The sequence below is a fragment of the Vulpes lagopus genome, chromosome 6, assembly GCF_018345385.1.
Source record: "Vulpes lagopus strain Blue_001 chromosome 6, ASM1834538v1, whole genome shotgun sequence".
NCBI lineage: Eukaryota > Metazoa > Chordata > Mammalia > Carnivora > Canidae > Vulpes > Vulpes lagopus.
This window is the reverse complement of record NC_054829.1, coordinates 34,845,534-34,864,584: the sequence shown is the minus strand read 5'-3', so window position 1 is coordinate 34,864,584 and position 19,051 is coordinate 34,845,534. Positions and strand designations below refer to the sequence as shown.

Here is a 19,051-nt window from a genome sequence, read left to right as displayed (position 1 = left end):
GTAAACTCACTATGTACTCTTCAGGACTTCAAATACAGGACATAGAATTTTAGTTTGCGGTGCAAAAATGGGAGTGATTTTAGGAAAGCACAGTCTTGTAAGTTTACCAAGGGACCTTGAGTCCTACCAATCCATGAATCACACTAGTTACTTAATATAAAAGAATAATAGAGCATTGAAAAAGCTCAATGTTAAGCCTATAAATACTTGGTTCTATTTTATATTCACTTTTACGTCATAGGAAGCCTCATGGTGTTACATGGAAGTTCTGTTTACAAAGCTAATGTTCCACATGTGGTCTGCCCATGGCTGTAGTGTATGAAAATAAACACAGCCATACTTCCTTTTTTTTCTGTCATCAGAGAATGTGCTTTTCCATGTAAGCACGTGTAGGAATTTCCCAGATAATTTATGATTATATTTTTAAGAACCCAAATGCTTTATTCTGAGTCATTATTGGAAAAAATTATCATTTAGTTAGTACGAAAATGTACCAATGCCTTCTTCGTGACTTTGAGCTGCTTTCAACCAAAGGCCCTACACAACTATCCTCTCGGAGTAATTTTGCAGTTTTTCTTTTATTTTCTTTAAATGTTATTTAAAGTGCTTTATGTTTAATTTTTTGTTTCTCTGAGCATACCTACTCCTTATAGCCCACTCTCCCTCCTAAAATTTGTTGTATGTGGACCAAAACCAGATAACTGAGCTTATCACAGAAAAATTTTTTGAGTACATAATAAATATGTGCTGAGTTAGGGCCTGAACATTTCTCCTATGAATAAAGCATCTGAATTTTGTTTGGTATATGGGCTCTGTGAAGTTCATTAACTAGGAAAATACTGGTTGAGCACTTTGCCCTGTTTGTAAAATGTGGTATATGTAGTTAATGGTTTGGAAGGAGAAACGAGGACTATTTTGTTTCTCTCTCCACTTTCTTCTTGTGCTCCAGAGAGTTGATGTTGCTAGACAAGTGACCTCCCCTTATGTGAATTCTGTGTTACTGTAGAATAGGGCCACCCTAGGTGTGTTTAGGTATCAGTTGTACTCAAGTTGAGGTTACTAAAAGTAACCTCAGGAGTAGAAACTTATCCTGATGAGCCCATTATAAACATTCTGAACTTGAAAATGCAGGCAATTGTTTTATCAGTAATATAAGGTTAAAGGAAGATAGATGGTGTGAAAGAATGGTATTGCAGAGGTGGGGAGCGGGGCCTGAACAGCACCTTTAGGTCAACCTTGACTGATGCACTTCCAACCACATGTTCTTGGCCAGTCAGTTTTCTCTGGGCCCCAATTTTCACATTTTAAAGTGTGAAACCCTGTGTGTCTCCTGAGATTATTATAATTACAATGAGATAATAAAATTGAGAATGCTTTGTTAACTATAAAGGGCTTTTAAGCAGAAGGTAGCAATCAGAGCAGTGGTGAGAAATGTCGAGTGAAGTTTCACAGTGAAAGGGGTCACTAAGGCCAAGCTATGTCTCGGAAGAAAGAAGAGAGGGATGACATTATAAAAGAAGACAAGCGAAGGGCTTGAGTGCTTTTGCTTTGTGATGCTATTATAGTGTGTGCCCACAACTGTAAATGTTAAAAATTAATCCTTAACAAGAACCTTTTAAATGTGAACTCCTCCCCCAAAAATATGAACTTTCCCAAAACTGATACACAAGTAAGATTAGATAGATGGAGGATATAGGGAGGGAAGAAGAAATATTTTGAAGCAAAAGCCCGTCAACTCAATAGTTGAAATGAGCAGATGGGCAGCAAGACGGCGTCCGCCAGCAGGGTAGTTCAGGTAGTCAGGCCACATACTCTATTTATAAGGTTTCCTGACAGAAGAGACAATCCTAAACCTAACATATCAGAAGTTTTGAGGTCAAAAGACTACCGTCTCACTCTTCTTCAATTTCACAGCATTCTGAGAAAAGTAAATTACCAGATTTGCTAATGCATCAGGGTCTACCAGACACTGCAGAAATAATAAAAACATTACCTCAGAAATATAGAAGGAAACTTGTGTCTCAAGAAGAAATTGAACTTATTCAACTTAGAGGTCCAGAATAATCACTGACAGTATGGCTGCTGTTTGTCATCAGACAAAAGAATAGTCTTTACAATTAAGGACTTCCAAAATGGCACATGAGAAATTATACAGTAAACAATTTGAATTTAAAAAAAAAAAAAGGAAAAGAAAAAGAAACATAGAAAATTTAGATGGATGGACACTTGTATCTCCTAATATATGTATCTTTGTCAGCTTCTTCACAAGCTTACCTAATTGTTTATATATTTATTAAAGTATACATTTTTAATGTTAGCCTATTAATTTACTCTCAATTAGCAAGTATTACCAGTGTTGAGCTATTAAAAACATACAATATCTAGTAAACTATCATATGTGTCCCATAATTTCACTTTTGTTTCAGTTTCTTTTTGGACATCGAAAGATTTACAGACAGAATTGCTGCTTTGGCGAAGTGATTTTTCCTGAAATTGGATGAGGATTAGTGAAAGAATGACTCCATTATTTTTTCTTTATTTTCTTAACATTTTTTCATTCACAAAGTTATTGGAGTATAACTAATTTAAAAAGCATATCCTACACTAAATGATAAAAGTACAGTCAAGGTAAAACAGGTAACTTTGTGGCATTAAAACTGGGAGTTAATACAAAAGATTATTTGTAACCTATATTCAGAAGAAAATACCAGAGTTTAAAATGGAAAATAAGAGATCAAAATGAATATAACCTAGGAATAGATGTTTGATTAGAAATTGTAGCTTACTATGTTGTTAAAGGTGTTAAGAAAGTCTTACTATTTGATTTATTTTACTGTTTTCATTGTCATCATGTATGCAAATTCTGAAAACCACTAACTTGCTCAAACTTAATGTCTGAAAGCCTTATAAAATCAACCTGAATATTTACCTTATTAAGGCTATTTATGGAACTTTAGGGTCTTACAGTGCCAAGGGTATGCATTATTGTGAAAGTAAAGCCTCCCAAAGTTAAATACATTTTCTTCCATACCTTTAATGAAATCTAGAATATGCTTTAAAGAAGTCATCCGTAAAATAGTAAGGGTAACTCGTGGGCATTAGAGTCGAACTGTTGTTGAGTATTGCTCAGTTGCCTATGGATTAAACTTTACATTTTTGCTTAAAAAAATTTTTTTTGAAATGAGCCACACATAAAGCCATACCAGAGATACTCTGCTTTTAGACAAGGCCTCTCAGGACAAGAAACTGGGTTTCAGTGAGATCTACAAAAACACATTTATTGTTAGTGGATTAAATGAGTTATTCTGTTTCTACAATTCATTCTTAAAAAGCAAAGTACTTACCAATTTTAATACTGTTTTCAAATAGACTTGGGGCCAGTGTGAAAAGAAAATCAAGGAGTTGAAAAGCAGGCTGCAAGTTATAAAGGCACAAAGTAGAGATCCTCTTCCAGAACTTCATGAGGACCTCCATAGAGAAAAAGAGCTGATTAAGGTATTGTAAGCTGTGAAGCAGTGTTCAAGATAATCACTTACGGCTATGGAGGGACATGGAAGTGTTTTGTTTGCCTTTCTGTTCTGTGTTGAAACTGTTGCCATGTTCAGTCAGAAAACATTTTGCCTATCTTCTATCTGAAATAACATGCCTGTCCCCAAAGCCAATGGAATTGTTGCTCTTTGAGATCTATGTATAATATGAGAAAGACTTGTAGAAATTCTTCTTAGAAAGAGGAGGGGTGGGGTTCTCCTCCAGGTCCTCTTTCTAGTTCTCTCCTCTGTGATATAAGATGTGCCCTTTGAGTAATCTCACTGAAATCTGTTCCCTTAACAAATGATCTTGTGTTTGAAATGAGAGCCAAGTATTACTATAGAATTCGTTTTTTAGAAGCCAGTAGGTTAGAGTTTTTGCTCAAATATAACATTTTTATAAAAACTCCCAAACTACATTCTGCCTTGTTGATACAACAGTAATAATTTTTCCTGGGTATTTAGAACTTTGCAGAAGATTTTTGCAGAAGATTGGGTAGGAATTTGGACCAGTATAATTCTCAGGTCAGGAACAACCTCTCTTCCCTATCCACAGGTCTGATGTTTAAAAAACATCCAGAACCTAATGGAATGATCTTTACTCTTTTCTTCCAATGACTTCAGGAACCAAATTGAAACAATTAGGAAGAAATGAGTAATCTTATACTTCAAGCTGTTCTAGAAATTAGTGTCCTTCAGCCTGCATCTTTTTTCTTCATTGTAAAAATATTCTGACATGCAAAAAAACTTCCAACATAACAAATAATATGACAAACTGCCATGAAACCATCACCCAGCTGCAAAGATAAAACATGGCAAATACAGCTCAGGTGCCCTGCATAATCTCCAATGTAATTTCCTTCCTCAGAGGTACCCACAACCCTGAATAAGGTGTTTAATCATTCTCGTGCATTTCTTTATAGCTGCCCTATGTGTGTCTATAGCTCTCAATATTACTTTTATTTTTCAACTTCATATAAGCAGTGCCATTATTACATACTAAAATCATACACTTACATTCCTACATTTTCTTCTTCTTGTAGTTTTCAAGTTTTGCCTTGTACATTTACATCTTCATTTAACAATTGATTTTTCATATGTTTTAAGGTAAAGATCCAATTTGTAATTTACTCATAATGGCTAATCATATGGATGATCATTGTCCTAGTGCCCATAGTCCAGTGCCAAATATCAGGTTTCCATATATATGTGATTTTTGTCTTGGAGCTTTATTTTGTTGGTTTGCTTATCTCAACCTGTATATCAAATTATCTTGACGACTGTGCTTTTTTATAACAAATCTTCATTTCAGGTGTGATGTGTACTCATACTTGTTCTCTCACATTAGTATGGATGTCTTTTTGACACTACTGAAAATACTTTTTTGATTATATTTTCTATTTATCATTGGTGCCTAGAAATGATAATTTTCAGTAGATATATTCAAATTCAATAATCTTGCTAAACTCTCTTGTTAATTCCAATACTTTGTTCTATACAATCTTTTAGGTGTCTATGTAGAAAGTCACCATCTGTGAAAAATTACTCTTTGTTTTCTTCCTTTTTTATTCTATACTTTTTTTTTTCTGTTCTTTCTATACTAGTTAGTACTGCCAGAACATTTTTGAGTAGAAAAAAATTTTTTTAAGATTTATGTATTTATTCATGAGAGAGGCAGAGACATAGGCAAAGGAAGAAGCAGGCTCCATTTGGGGAGCCTGATGCAGGATTCGATCCCAGGACCCCGGGATCACAACCTAAGCCAAAGGCAAACATTCAACCACTGAGCCACCAAGGTACCCGAGTAGGAGAATTAATGGCTGTCTCCTTCATGTCATTCCTGATTTGAAAGAGAATAATTCTGACATTTCACCATTAATTATGGTATTTGCTGTGATGAAATTATGAGGTTAAGAAAATTCCTACCAATCCCTAATTTTCAACATTTCTGTGATCTCTATTGCTTTAGGTGTAGATCTAGATTTCAGGGACAGATGAGAGAATTTGGAGTCATATTCTCAGTTGATACATAGAGTTTCCTCCCAAAGAGTCTAGAAACAAGTGTAGAATGTGAACTGTAAACTCCTACAAAGGCATAATATTTCCCAAGTATCACACTCTTCAGTTTCCACTAGGATCCTTTCAACTTCAATAGCCTTGGCCTTCTCTCAGTGGAAAAATCATGAAGAGAGACCAAGAGCATTGAGTTCATTGATCCCATGACCATATTCCAAAAAGAACTCAAGTAACCTAAAGCCTGTCTAGGAGAGTGTTGATCATGCCCAGACCACTTGGGAGAGACACACCAAATACTTGACCAGTCCGAGTTTTACTTTCCTCCTCAGAAGATTACATTCTCATTACATCTAAGTTGACATATTGAATAGCACTTCATTACATACTAGCTTTTAACTATTATGAAAACTGATATAGGGGGCATCTGTGTTTATAAGACTTGTCAAATGATTGAGTTGGGGGACAGTTTTATCTTTAAAATAATTTTTGGTAAGTAATGCTGTCACAGGGTTCAAAATTCAGAAAGTGCAAAAGGCATGCAAATTCTTCCTCCCATTGGTTCCTCTCCACAGAAGCAATCAATGTTACCAATTTATTGTGTATTCTTCCAAAGATATTCTATGCATATACAGGCCAATATTTTAATATATTTATACACACACACACACAGTCATTTTTTGGCCCTGTTTTCACCCAAATTGTAAGGTAGAAAAATGGGACTTGACAACCCCCCTGGTAATTGAGTCCACAGGCAAAGTCTTTAATGCTGCCATGCTGTGTCCAAGTCCAAAGACTGCACCTTCACTTCATGTCGTCAAAACAACTAAGTTTTATATCCTGGGTTATATGAACAATGAGAATCTTATAGGCAATATTGACAGTTTATCTGGTTAAATTAAGAAGAGGTAACTTATCTGACTGGCATGTCCTTTGTAATTATGATTTGGTAGCAAATCTGGAATATTTTAATTTAAAGACAAAAGCATGATTTTTTAAATGTTTGTACAAATAGTTATCAGCATTCATATACTTCCACAGTAGACCTTGCTCTGTATATTTTTTGATTGCTTGCTTTTTTCACTTTATGAACATTTTAAAGCTCTTGAGACATGGCCAGACCTGGCTTTCCTTTCAATCCTACATTTCTGTATCTGAGGACTTAAGTACACCAGGAATCATGGCAGCTGCTGAGCAATGCATTGGTGAGCAATGTTATAGTGGCTCTGGCCAGTAATGGAGCTAACAGTTTAGACTACTGGAGAGATATGTATTAACCAAAGAGTCTTACTCTTGCGTATGTGTGTGTGTGAATAATTGTAAGCATGATGAGTGTTAGATGGGAAATGGACAGAGGGCTGTGAGAGCATGAAACAAGGGTCCCAACTTGTCTGATAACTCTGAGAAGGAATTATCTTTGTGTCTGAGATCTCAACATGTAAGTATGAATTAATGAATTAATGAAATACATTTGTGATGGAGGAGTGGGTAGCTTTTCAACTAAATAATTAAAGAAATACAGATTTAAATAATAACTAAGCATTATATATATATTAAAATTGTCTGAAAAAAAAATATATAACTTGACACCAAAAAGTTTATGGTGAAAGATAGTTATTCCTCTTAGAATGCAATTTGGCAATATTTATTAAGAATCATAAAAATGTCCAGGGGCGCCTGGGTGGCTCAGTCGGTTAAGCATCTGCCTTTAGCTCAGGTCACGATCTCAGGACCAAGACCGTGGGATCCAGCCCTGCATTGGGTTCCTTGCTCAGCAGGAACCCTTTCCCTCTGCCTCTGCCTGCCACTCCCCCTGCTTGTACTCTCTCTCTCTTTCTGTCACATAAATAATTAAAATCTTTTTTTAAAAAAATTATAAAAATGTCCATATTCAAAAGTTCTACACCTGTTAATTATCTTTTCAGTTGTAGGAGGAAACCAAGTAACCAAACCAAATCAATTTAAACCTGGCTGTGGAAAACAAAAACAGGCCTCCCTACTGTGCAGGCATCTGAGCCTGAGCTTGTGAGCAGGGCCTTGGACAGGCTGAGCTTCCTGTCCTCCAGACTGGGGAGTGCTGCATGAAGCTCAATGGCCTTGGATCTCTAGTTTGTTTGTTTGTTTTAAAATATTTTATTTATTTATTCATGAGAGACACAGAGGGCAGAAGGGAAGCAGGCTCCCTGTGGGGAGTCCGATGCAGGACTCGATCCCAGGATCCCAGGATCATGCCCCGAGCCGAAGGCAGACACTCAACCACTGAGCCACCCAGGCGTCCCACGGTCTCTAGTTTTAAGTCCGTGAGTGGCACACCTCCACCTGTGAGCCATCCCCTCTCTATTCTGTAGCTAGTGAAAGTGTTCCACACAGGATCCGCTCTCATCCACTTTACCAGAATCGTGAGGGTAGAAACTAGGTAACAAGAGTTTAAAGTGATGATATTTATCCTGATAAGGGTATTTCTGAATCTCCATGTAACCTTAAAAGAAGAATTCTCTGGGCCATTTTATTAAATGTAAATTTGTGAGCAAGTTATGTAATCATGCCAGTGTAGCTTTTAGAACTCTGCAAATCAATCAGAAGTAACACGCTTTTATTGTTGCCACCCCTCAGACTTCTGATGTAAGTGAAAGTCTCTTCTTTCTGTTGCAATAGACAGGTACGAACAGAGATCCTTAAAACGTGCCAAAGAACGAAGAATTGTGAGCACAATAAAAATCTGCAGGACTCTCGAGTACTCGTTTGGGCTGTTTCCTTTTACCTTCCCGGTTGTAAAAGCAGTTTTCTTAAGTCCTAGAAATCAAAAAGTTTAAATTTGACACATTTTTAAAAATAATTGTTTCCACAACCAGAGATTTCCTGCTAACCAAGTTCTGCCAGTTTCTAGGGAAGAATTTATTTTTAAATTTTTAATTCATTCTTTTTGAAGCTTAACCAAAAGAATCCCCTTTGAACAGAAGCTGCCGTTTTGATGGCCACGGTAGCAACAATGCATTTCCTAAATTCTTTTTTTAAGATGGAAAACCACACTTTAGACAACATTTCTGTAACATAGTTTCAGAATTAAAAGTGTGTGTGATTGTCACTAGACTCCAAAAATAATTTCTTCTCCATAAAGATAAAGGCCTATATGATTTTAAAACAGAACTAACCTTAGAAAAATCTGAACTACCTGAGGAAATAAAAACAAAGGTGGAAAAGAGTTTTCTTTTAAGAAAAAGGTGGTGAAAACCCGGCCAACCGCAGGAGCAGCCTCTGCCTTGGGCTGTTTCTCATTGGGAGGCCCCGCCCCCTTCGCTGGCCTCCCCTCCCCCAGAGTCCAATCAAAGGATTAGCCTACAGGTTTGGAAACAACAGCAGCTTGAGTGGAAATGATTTTTCCCCCCTCCCTTCTTGTGTTTCAATGCAGGAACTAGAGAAGTCTTTGGGCAACTGGACTCAGAACTTGAAAGAACTTCACACTATGAAGACCGACTTAACCCAGCACATTCTTGTGGAGGATGTGTTGGTTTTGGAGGAGCAAACAGAGCATTTGCACAGACAATGGGAGGACCTCTGCTTAAGAGTAAGTCAGTTAACTGCAGGGCACGGCTGTTCTGGAGTTTATTGAAATGTCTCCTAAGGCCAGACAAAGTAGAAAGGGGCTTAATTTCATTGAACGGGAGGCCCTTTTCAGTTGGAGCCCAGGCCGGCTGCTGTTCCTTTAGAAGGCAGCAACATGCTTTAACAGATTGGCCCCTTTGTTTCTCCCATGCTTAGTGCTGGTACTTTGTACATTTTCAATAAGCTTTTTTAAAAACTTACCTTAAATCGGGGGAGGTGGGGGGGGGGCGATTCCGAACAGCTGTGAGCACTCTGCTCTGTCTTGTGTAGATGACAAGTACTCATCGGGATATTAGAATGAGGACTTCAGCCTGGAGGTCTCACCCGGCCTTAGGGCAGTATCTCTGCAGTATCTCTCTAACCCCAGCAAACGGCCGGAGTCTTTCTTAGTGCCCCAGACAGGGGTATTTTATCTGAGAACTCTACGATCATGTGCCATCCGATGTGTCTTTCCAGTAGCTGCTTTTCAAAACTCAAAATTATCAACAGCTTCACTTAGCATCTCAGTGGATTACTTCTACTTATTAAAAATTAGATCATGATTACAGTATGATGCAGTACCTGTTTGTGACGGATGGAACTAAAGGGTTCAAATAGATCTTTGTTTTAAGAACGTGTCATTCTAAGAAAAATAAACTCCTTAATCTCATTTTTGTGAATTAAGAATGGATTTAAAAGTTGAAATTTTTTAAAAGTTGAAATCCAGACACTTTTGAGTGCATTTTAATTAAGTAAAATAATTTTTCCTTCTTGGTTTTAGTATTTAATATTCATAACGGACTGTAATTTTAAATGCCCTCTTAGAATTTTTATTCATATTTCACATAAAAAAATTTAGAGTATGTGCAAAGTATCCTAAAACGAAGGTGGAAGCAGAGACTGGGGCCCAGATGTTCCTAATCGTTACCATTAGGAAACCAATCAGAATGACGCTGTGCAAAATGCCAGGCTTTTAAAAGCTAAGATAAGTAGATGCCCTCGGAAATGGAAACACAAAACTTGTTTTTTTTAGGGATCGTTCTTTGAGCCTTCTCAACACATTTGGCTGAATGGATGTACAAGCGTTAGGTGTTTTTGCCTCTGAAAAGATCACTGATTTTGTTGTACATAGGAGGAAAGTCTTGGGAGTTTGCATCTTACTTTTCCCATCTGTAATATAGGGTGTTAAAACTTTATTAAAACTCTTTTTACTCTAAGATTCTAAAGATTTTTAAGAGCTGAGAATACTTTTGTAATTTAGGAAGGCTGTTTTGCATTCTTTAAGTTTCTGTTTAAGTTGTACATTTGAACCCTTTGTGAAAGGAAGAGCCTTTGTAGAAGTCGATTTGCTGATACAGAATGGAGTAGGAGTGTTTAGTGTCACCTGCTAACTACAAACTAGTATTTGGTTCCATTTCCATAGTTTCCATCCAAAGCCATAGTGCATAATGGGAAGGTTAAATAAGTGATATGCATTTGCTTTTTCTTTATTTTGCTTTATTTTTGAAATCTACCACTAAAATATTGAAATAACTTCAATTTTGCAGTCTATTTGCATTACAAAGGTTAGATTTATGTTGTGATCTAGGTTTTGTAGTTTTTAAGTTAAATAGGCAGGGCATTAGTCTTAAATAGGAATAAGGACTTGATCATTTTTAAACTAGTAAAAAGATTTCGGTCATAAAAATGTAAATGAGCATGTAGCAAGCCATCAATAAATAAATGTACGTAGAAAGAACAGGGATCAGAAGAAATTTGGATGGTGTTCAGTGAATGTATCTAAACTTTCCTGTTTCTAATTTTTAATATAACCTGGTAGTAATAGATACACACTATATAAAACCGAATTCTTTTGGTCAATTGCACTTCAGACACAATCTTTATTGCTCTTTGTGGCATCTATCAAAGGTGTAACTATTGATGTTGAACTCTAGTGTGAGGTAAACAGTAAATTTAAGTCTGTAGGGTTACTGATGAAAATGAAATTCATAGTCTTTTTAATGGGGGGAAGGGAAAGGAAATGCTTTCCTTCCTGCCTATAGTCTGTTGCCAAACGTATTTTCATTTCCAGGTGGCCATACGCAAACAGGAGATTGAAGACAGACTCAATTCATGGATTGTGTTCAATGAAAAAAATAAAGAGTTGTGCGCATGGCTGGTGCAGATGGAAAACAAAGTTCTGCAGACGGCAGATATTAGTATTGAAGAAATGATTGAAAAGTTGCAGAAGGTAAGTAGGAGTACCCTGATGGCTGCAGTTACAACTACCATGGAGTTCTCCGCCCTCACTCACAGGTCCAGGGTGGCATAACATTATAGGTATGTTGCTAATAACATTGCAGAAATAGGAAGGGTCTTTCTCACTATCTTTATTCCTTCTCCAAGAAAGCTGGTAAGTGAGGATTCCAGAGTGATGGGAAGTGTGGGACCATTCTAGGGGGGCACGGCACTTGCTGTGCCTTCTCTCTGAAAGTCTGGCCAGAACAGAGGCTCTCCTCAGCTTAAGCATCACTTCACACCCCCAGTGAATTTTGGCTTCTACTGGTTGTTTGGAGCTCTCCTCGCCAAAGGGGAGATGCCAACAGCAACAGAGGCTTATAGTGCTGAGATGTCTACCAAGCATGGCAGGGAAGGGCAGAAAACTCATTCCTGGTGCCGTCATCCAAAACGGTACTCAGTTGCCTCGGGAAAGTGCTTAGTGATATTAGGCCAATTTAATTATACTCTGTTGTTCTCCTTGACCAAGTAGGTTAGATTAGAAAAAATCTGGGAGGAGAAACCATGGCTACTGAATTAAGGAAGTAACTAATTGGGGGCACCTGAGTGGCTCAGTCAGTTAAGAATCCGACTCTTTTTTTTTTTTTTTTTAAGATTTTACTTATTTATTCATAAGAAAGGCAGATACATAGGCAGAGGGAGAAGCAGGCTCCCTGCAGGGAGCCCAATGCAGGACTCAATCCCAGGACCCCAGGATCATGACCTGAGCCAAAGGCAGGTGCTCAACCACAGAGCCACCCAGGCATCCAGAATCCAACTCTCAATTTCAGCTCAGGTCTTGGTTGATCTCAGGATGTGGGACTTACTTAAAAAAAAAAAAAAAAAGGGTAACTACTGCCTTACATATTAGGCATGTGTGCCAAGTGGGCATTGTTTGACTTTTTAGCTATTCACTGAAGAGTTGCATTAACAGGTATGAGAAATTTTTGATATATATATTTTTTAATTTCAAGAGGCAGCTGTATGCTTGTGACTTGGTGAAGAAATGAATTTTCAGAAGTAACTGAGACTTTATGTTTTGGTGCCTTTGCCAGGACTGCATGGAAGAAATAAACTTGTTTAGTGAAAACAAGTTACAATTAAAACAGATGGGTGACCAGTTGATCAAGGCCAGCAACAAAACAAGAGCAGCTGAGATCGAGGACAAGCTGAGCAAAGTCAATGACCGCTGGCAGCATCTTTTTGATGTCATTGGATCAAGGTGAGAAATGCTTACTAGTTATTCTGATTATCCAGGTATAGTGGTTACTTCACATGTCTAGACAATGAGATCAGTCTTCCTCAAAGGCAGTGCAGCAGTTTTATAAGCTTGGAGAGAAAGGCAAAATTTAGTAAAAATGAGTAGAATTTCTTATTTCAACATTTTAGGAAGATTATATTTTAGTATATCCCACTTTAATATTTTTTTCTTTAGCTTAAAATTTCATACAAAGTTAGGTTTAAAATGAGAGCTGGACGTTTAATTTGAGAAGAGATCCTCGAGGAGGTATTATTTAGAAATTTTAACTCTACTTTAGGATTTGCATATCCCCCAGATAAAATCATGCCTGCCTGTTCCTTCTTGTATGTGGCAAATCCAAGTAGGTCAGGAACACGGGCTTGATTTCTAGATGCTGGTCTGCAGGTCCCTGGCTGCCCCCACTGCAGGGGTTTGGCACTTTCAAGGCAGGGGTCCTCCACAAGTGTGTGCTCAGCATGCCAGGCCCCACTGGGCATCTGGTCCTAAGATGTGAACTTAGGAGGCATGTCTGTGGCCACAAATCAAAGCTAAATTCTCTAGTGCAACCTTATCAGAAGTAAGACAGGTAATTTTATCTCCCCTTATGAATTAATGAAGATGATGCCACCCAAAGCTTTTAAGTGTCTTTTGTCTTGAGATTCTCTCTCCAAAGACAGACCCTGACCAAAGTGTTTTTCACGTGCAACCTGTCTTACAAAAAAATGGTCACTCAGGTCCAGGACCGCTCATGCAGCTTCATATTTACACTGGCTAAGGAAGTCACATAACAGTGCTTAGATGTTTTGAACACACATACAAAGCAAAATATATAAAGAGAACCTGTCAGGAGAATGGAGAATTAGTGAGTAATGAAAATAAGATAGTCTTAATAATTTGGCATTTATTTCCTTGACCTCTTTGTTACTGTAAACCATAAGTGAACCTGATTCAATCAGCAGGGGCACCAGGCTAAGTGTTATGAGAAATTACAGACAGGAAGTAAGATGAGTGAGTTATGTTAATGGGAGCAGCTGTAAAGCCAAGTGGTTTGAGAGCTCAGAGCTCATCTTCCTGGAGTGGGGGTGGGGATTAGGAAGAGCCTTATGGAAGAGGGTTGTTACCAGATGGTCCTGAGTGAGAGGTTGCGATCCTTGAATGTTACTGGTGGCAGATAGATGTATGTTTATGTGAACAAAAAGATACAGAAATGGGGTGCCTAGGTGGCTCTGCCGGTTAAGCATCTGCCTTTGGCTCAGGTCATGATCTCAGGGTCCTGGGATAGATCTCTCTGCTCTGCGGAGAGTCTGCTTCTCACTCTGCCCCTTGCCCTGCTCACTCATGCTCTCTCTCTCTCTTTCTTTCTCTCTCTCTCTCAAATAAGTAAAAAAAAATTTTTAAAAAAAGGTACAGAGCTAGAGCAGCATGGAAGTCGTTCAGGAAAGGACAAGAAGCTCCATTGATTCAGATATAGGAGATGAAGCTAGGGAGGTAGGTTGGGGCTGAGGCTTAGAAGACCTTTAGTCTGGCCTCATAAATAAAGTCTGAATCATTCATGGTTCTTTAGCAGTTGAAGGCCTGCTAAAGACAAATATTAAGGTGATTTGGCTGGCAGCATAGCAAGGCTGAATTCAACTTTATACCAGTTGAAAAAACTCTGTAGAAATCCATGACAGTAAGCCAAATAAGGATCAAGAGCACAGGTTTTGAGCATGTCCTGACTCTCCCACCTACTTATGGTAGAAACTTAAGTAGTATCTAACCTTTCAAAGTTTGTTTCCAAATCTGCTAAAAGCACCTAACAGCATTGCTTACATTAGAAGCTGATGTGAGGATGAATGGTGCGTGTCTCACATGCAGCATAGGACCAGCACGTAGGAGCCAGCATTTACTGAGTGGCTATTCTCACTGTTTTCCCCTATTAAGACTCTAAGACAAAGTTCCATGTTTGTTAAATGGGAGAAGATTCCCTTGATTGTGTCTAATACTGAGCAGTCTTTCCTCCATGAGACTAGCATCTATTCCTATCTTATTTCCAGTGTTTAGAGGGGCACCTGGGTGGCTCAGTGGTTGAGCGTCTGCCTTCGGCTCAGGTTATGATCCCGGGGTCCTGGGATCCAGTCCCACATCAGTCTCTCTGCAGGGAGCCTGCTTCTCCCTCTGCTTATGTCTGTGCCTTTCTCTCTGGCTCTCTCATGAATAAATAAATAAAATCTTAAGGAGAAGGAAAAAAAAAAAAAAACAGTGCCTCAGATACTTGTTGAAAATGAACATTCCAGTGCCTAAGAATGTGATCATTTCTGTTGGGTAAATTGTGTCTAGTACATCTTTGTTGACATTGACTTTATGTCCTAAGTCTTCTTGGGCACCTGGCACTAATCGAGGGTATGATGACATCAGACCTGTTTATGGATCATTCAGGAGCAAGTTCTACATTACTCTTCCTGAAGACTAGAGTGACAGTATTCTTAATCGTTCATGCTTTGGTTATATAACTTTGGAGTTTAATAGGCTGTTTGCTTTCTTGCCTTCTCTCTGGCTGCCTGTCTTCATACAATTCCTTGGTGAGAAAGAGATAAAACAGCAAGTGAAATTTCATTAGTCTTCTTAGAAGGAGCAATTGGCAAAGTAAGTTGAAATAATAGCAAATATATTGGCTTCCAGCTGTTCCTTGACCATGTGGTTTTTATGTATCATTTAACTTAATCTCCATTATATTTCTGAAAGGTAGATACCATTATCTCATTTTATAGGTAAGGAGACTGAGACACTGAAGTAACTTGCCCACAGTTACATAGCCAGCACGTGAGGCAACCAAGATTTCCACTCACAATTGTGTTCCCTTAATGAGTAGAACATAATGAGAGCCTAATCCCTTCAAAACTGAAGGACTGGGAATGGAGTAATTTCTCTTATCTTAAAGCAAAGACCAGGTGAGACAAATGGCTGAGAGCCTAAGTTGAGTTTGCTCTTCAGGTGAATTTGTGGGTTGAGGCAGCAAGCTGGGACCTGTCATAAATCAGCCTTGTATAGAATTAGTTCCTTGTTTGATCTCTGACACTGATTTCGTTCTGGGTCTCACACAAAGGCATCATTGGGGAAGGGGGTTGGGGGCACAGGCTGCAGAATTTAGATTTGAGCAGCGCCAAGCAGAACCTGTAGTTCTGTAGGACGTACTAATAGCCTCATTTGCTCAGAATTCTGGGCACCATTTAACCTTTTCCATACTGCTCACAGTATTCTGGTGCTTCAGCCCTATAGCAGGGGCAATATTTCATCAGTAAGATTTGGAGAGGGGCCCTACATAGGTACCCAGCCTCACAACTTCAAGATTTTATTTTTTTTTATTTTTTTTTTTTTTTAAGATTTTAAATATATGCAGTTAACTTCAAAGTTTAAAATGGTGTTTATAAGTCAGTGACCTTGGGACTCCTGGGTGGCTCAGCGATTGAGCGTCTGCCTTTGGCTCAGGGCCTGATCCTAGATTTCCAGGATCGAGTCCCACATCAGGCTCCTTCCATAGAGCCTGCTTCTCCTCCCTCTGTCTGTGTCTCTGCCTCTCTTTCTGTGTCTCTCACAAATAAATAAATAAAATCTTAAAAAAAAAAAAAAAGTCTATGACCTTGGTAAGTCAGGTTTAATTCACTGAAAAAACAAATGGTTTTTTAAGGCCTGTTGTTTTGGGTATGTTCTCAGCAAAATGGAGGTAAATTTCAAAAGACTTGGTAAAACATTGAGATGAGGTTACCTAAAAACATTAAATTTCTGACCATTCAAGTAGCAGGCTTCCTTATGGGATAGATAGGGGAGGAAGGAAACGAGTGTTGTTTGTTTTGGAAGTGCCAGGTTCCTTGTGTAAATCATTTCATTCTTGCAACAGTCCTGCAAGGTCAGTATCCTTCATTTTACCGAGAGGCACATACAGGTCAGAGATGGCTAATAATTGGCCCAAAGGGTGGAGATAAAAACCAAGGTCTGTCTATGCTGCACTATGCATCAAAAGAGCTAGAGTGAGCACAGGGTGCGGTGACACAACGCTGCACCGAGTCAGGAACCCTGGACCTGCCACCTACTAGAAAGAGCCCTGTGACCTCTGTGAGCCTCAGTCTCCTTGTTTATAAACTATGCATTAGACTATGAATGAGAAAGCAGAGGACAGCTGTGGGTCCGTACATACCTGTGCACCACAAACTGCTGGCACAGTTACTGTGGCCATATGACCACAGAGGAGGAGAAAGCAAGCTCACACCCAAGCCACTGTTGTTTCTCTATTTGTGAAGTGTTCTTCAGCTTCCATAAAATCACTGAAGTGGAGAACCTGAAGGATACATCTCCCGAAATAACCAACTCATCAGAGGAAGGTGCAGGGGAGGCCTAAGTGTCTCAATGCTAATTTCCTCATATAAGGTTGCATAGGCCCTGGTGTAGACCTCAGAATTCACAGAACTGGTTCTCCATTCAGGCTGCTGCAGAGCTTTGAGCAATCCTTGTGGGCTCTTGGGCAGCTTTTCTTATATTTGTGACATCTAAACTCTGATACAACATGCTTTTCACTTCATTCAACAGAAAGGCCTTTTGGTTTTTTGGTTTTGTTTTTAAGATTTTATTTATTTTAGGGATAGAGGTAGAGAAAGAAAGAGAGTGCAAGTGGAGGGAGGAGCACAGGGAGAGGGACAAGTGGACTTTGCGCTGAGCACGGAGCTCGACACAGGGCTTGGATCTCATGACCCTGAGATCATGACCTGAGCCAAAATCAAGAGTCAGATGCCCAACTGACTGAGCCACCCAGGCACCCCCAGAAAGGCCATTTAAAGCACTGTATATTTTTTGATGAATGTATGATTATTCTAGAACCCAATCTGATTTGATGACAAGAGATATTAATTATATACTACCATACTTATTTGACATATTAAATAAAGGTTTAACTTTTTTTTAAATTGTAGCTATTGGGGGTATCAGGCCTGGCTCAGTGAGTAGAGCATGTAACTCTTGATATTGGGGTTATAAGTTCACATCCCACATTGGGAGCAGAGATTACTTTAAAAAATCTTTAAAGGGGGACACCTGGGTAACTCAGCAGTTTAGCGCCTGCCTTCAGCTCAGGGCATGATCCTGGAGTTCTGGGATCAAGTCCCACCTCGGGCTCCCTGCATGGAGCCTGCTTCTCCCTCTGCCTGTGTCTCTGCCTCTCTTTCTGTGTGTGTCTCTCATGAATAAGTAAATAAAATATTTAAAAAAATATTTTAAAGGGATGCCTGGGTGGCTCAGGCCAACTCTTGTTTTTGAGTTAGGTCATGATCTCAGGGTTGTGGGATCGAGCCCCCCATATCAAGCTCTATGTTCATCACAGATTCTGCTTGTCCCTCTCCTTCTGCTCCTTCCCTCACTTGTGTTCACCTGCACGTACTCTCTCTCTCAAATAAATAAATAAAATCTCTTTTATTTAAATCTTTTTTTTTAATTTTGCTTAAAATAATTATAGCTATTAGCTCCTCCTTCCTCATGTTTTCTTAGATAATATCTCTGAAAATAGACCCAGCAAAATGTGAATGTAGGAGAGACGACTAAATTACAGAAGTTTTTGGAACTACCAGCATGTGCAATCCTGTTTTGGAGGCAGCCAGGCTATCTATTACTGGGAACACTTTGGGCACAGGGTGTTAAATGAGAGGAAAGATGCCACATTGACTTGCTTCAGCCAGCACAGACCAAAGCTCTGAAAAAAGGATCCTGCCACCTACCTGCCCCACCACCCACCCCCCTCCCCGTACCCTCCCACCCAGCATCTTGCTCTTGGTGGGACTCATGCCAGAGGAATACTCAGTCTGACACTTCTTACCCTGTCTTACTTAGATTTCAGAAACCCAATAATTGAACTCCCTTAAAAATCCACCTACGTTTGTTTCCCAGAACTCCCTCCCCATTCCGTTAAAGCCTCTGCTTCGTCCTATGAAGCAGGAGCCCTGTGGCCATAAGTCAGTCTGTGTTTTTGGTAAGTCACTCTGGCTGGTTGTAGAGCCTCTTCAGAGACATGGGGACACGGGGCCAAGGGGAGAGGAGGCTCTTTTTGAAGATTCTTTCTAGCAGTATGTATGAATGATCTGGTGAAAGCTGTCAGTGCCTAAAACAGATAGGACAGCTAAGTGGAAAGACATACCCCAGAACATTTACATTAGTTATCTGTTGGTGTTGGCATCATCAGTGATTTTAATTTTCTTTTTGCTTATCTGTATTTTCTGGTGTTCATTACAGGAAAAGGAACGTGGTTGTCATCAATGTTTTTACCTTTCTCCTTCATTTCTCTTGATGGTAGCGTCATTAACAGATTTGGCACCCTTAAGCCCGTGTTTGAAGGAGGGACTTGCTCAGACATGCTCCCATATGATCCCTCTCTGTTTAGACTAGATAGTTCTCCCACTAACAGAAGGATCGA

The 19,051-nt window shown here is 39.0% G+C and overlaps 1 protein-coding gene and 1 pseudogene across 6 annotated transcripts in view; both read left to right on the top strand.

The window, feature by feature from the left end:
• Positions 1-19,051, top strand: part of SYNE2 (spectrin repeat containing nuclear envelope protein 2) — a 326,121-nt gene that overhangs the window by 275,760 nt on the left and 31,310 nt on the right. For all 6 annotated transcript variants that reach the window (XM_041759982.1, XM_041759984.1, XM_041759987.1 and 3 more), the window contains 4 exons: positions 3,370-3,495; positions 8,950-9,105; positions 11,194-11,352; positions 12,434-12,600. In XM_041759982.1, the coding sequence (XP_041615916.1) occupies positions 3,370-3,495; positions 8,950-9,105; positions 11,194-11,352; positions 12,434-12,600 (608 nt within the window). The remainder of the gene's footprint in view (positions 1-3,369; positions 3,496-8,949; positions 9,106-11,193; positions 11,353-12,433; positions 12,601-19,051) is intronic.
• Positions 9-3,357, top strand: LOC121493756 (annotated as a pseudogene).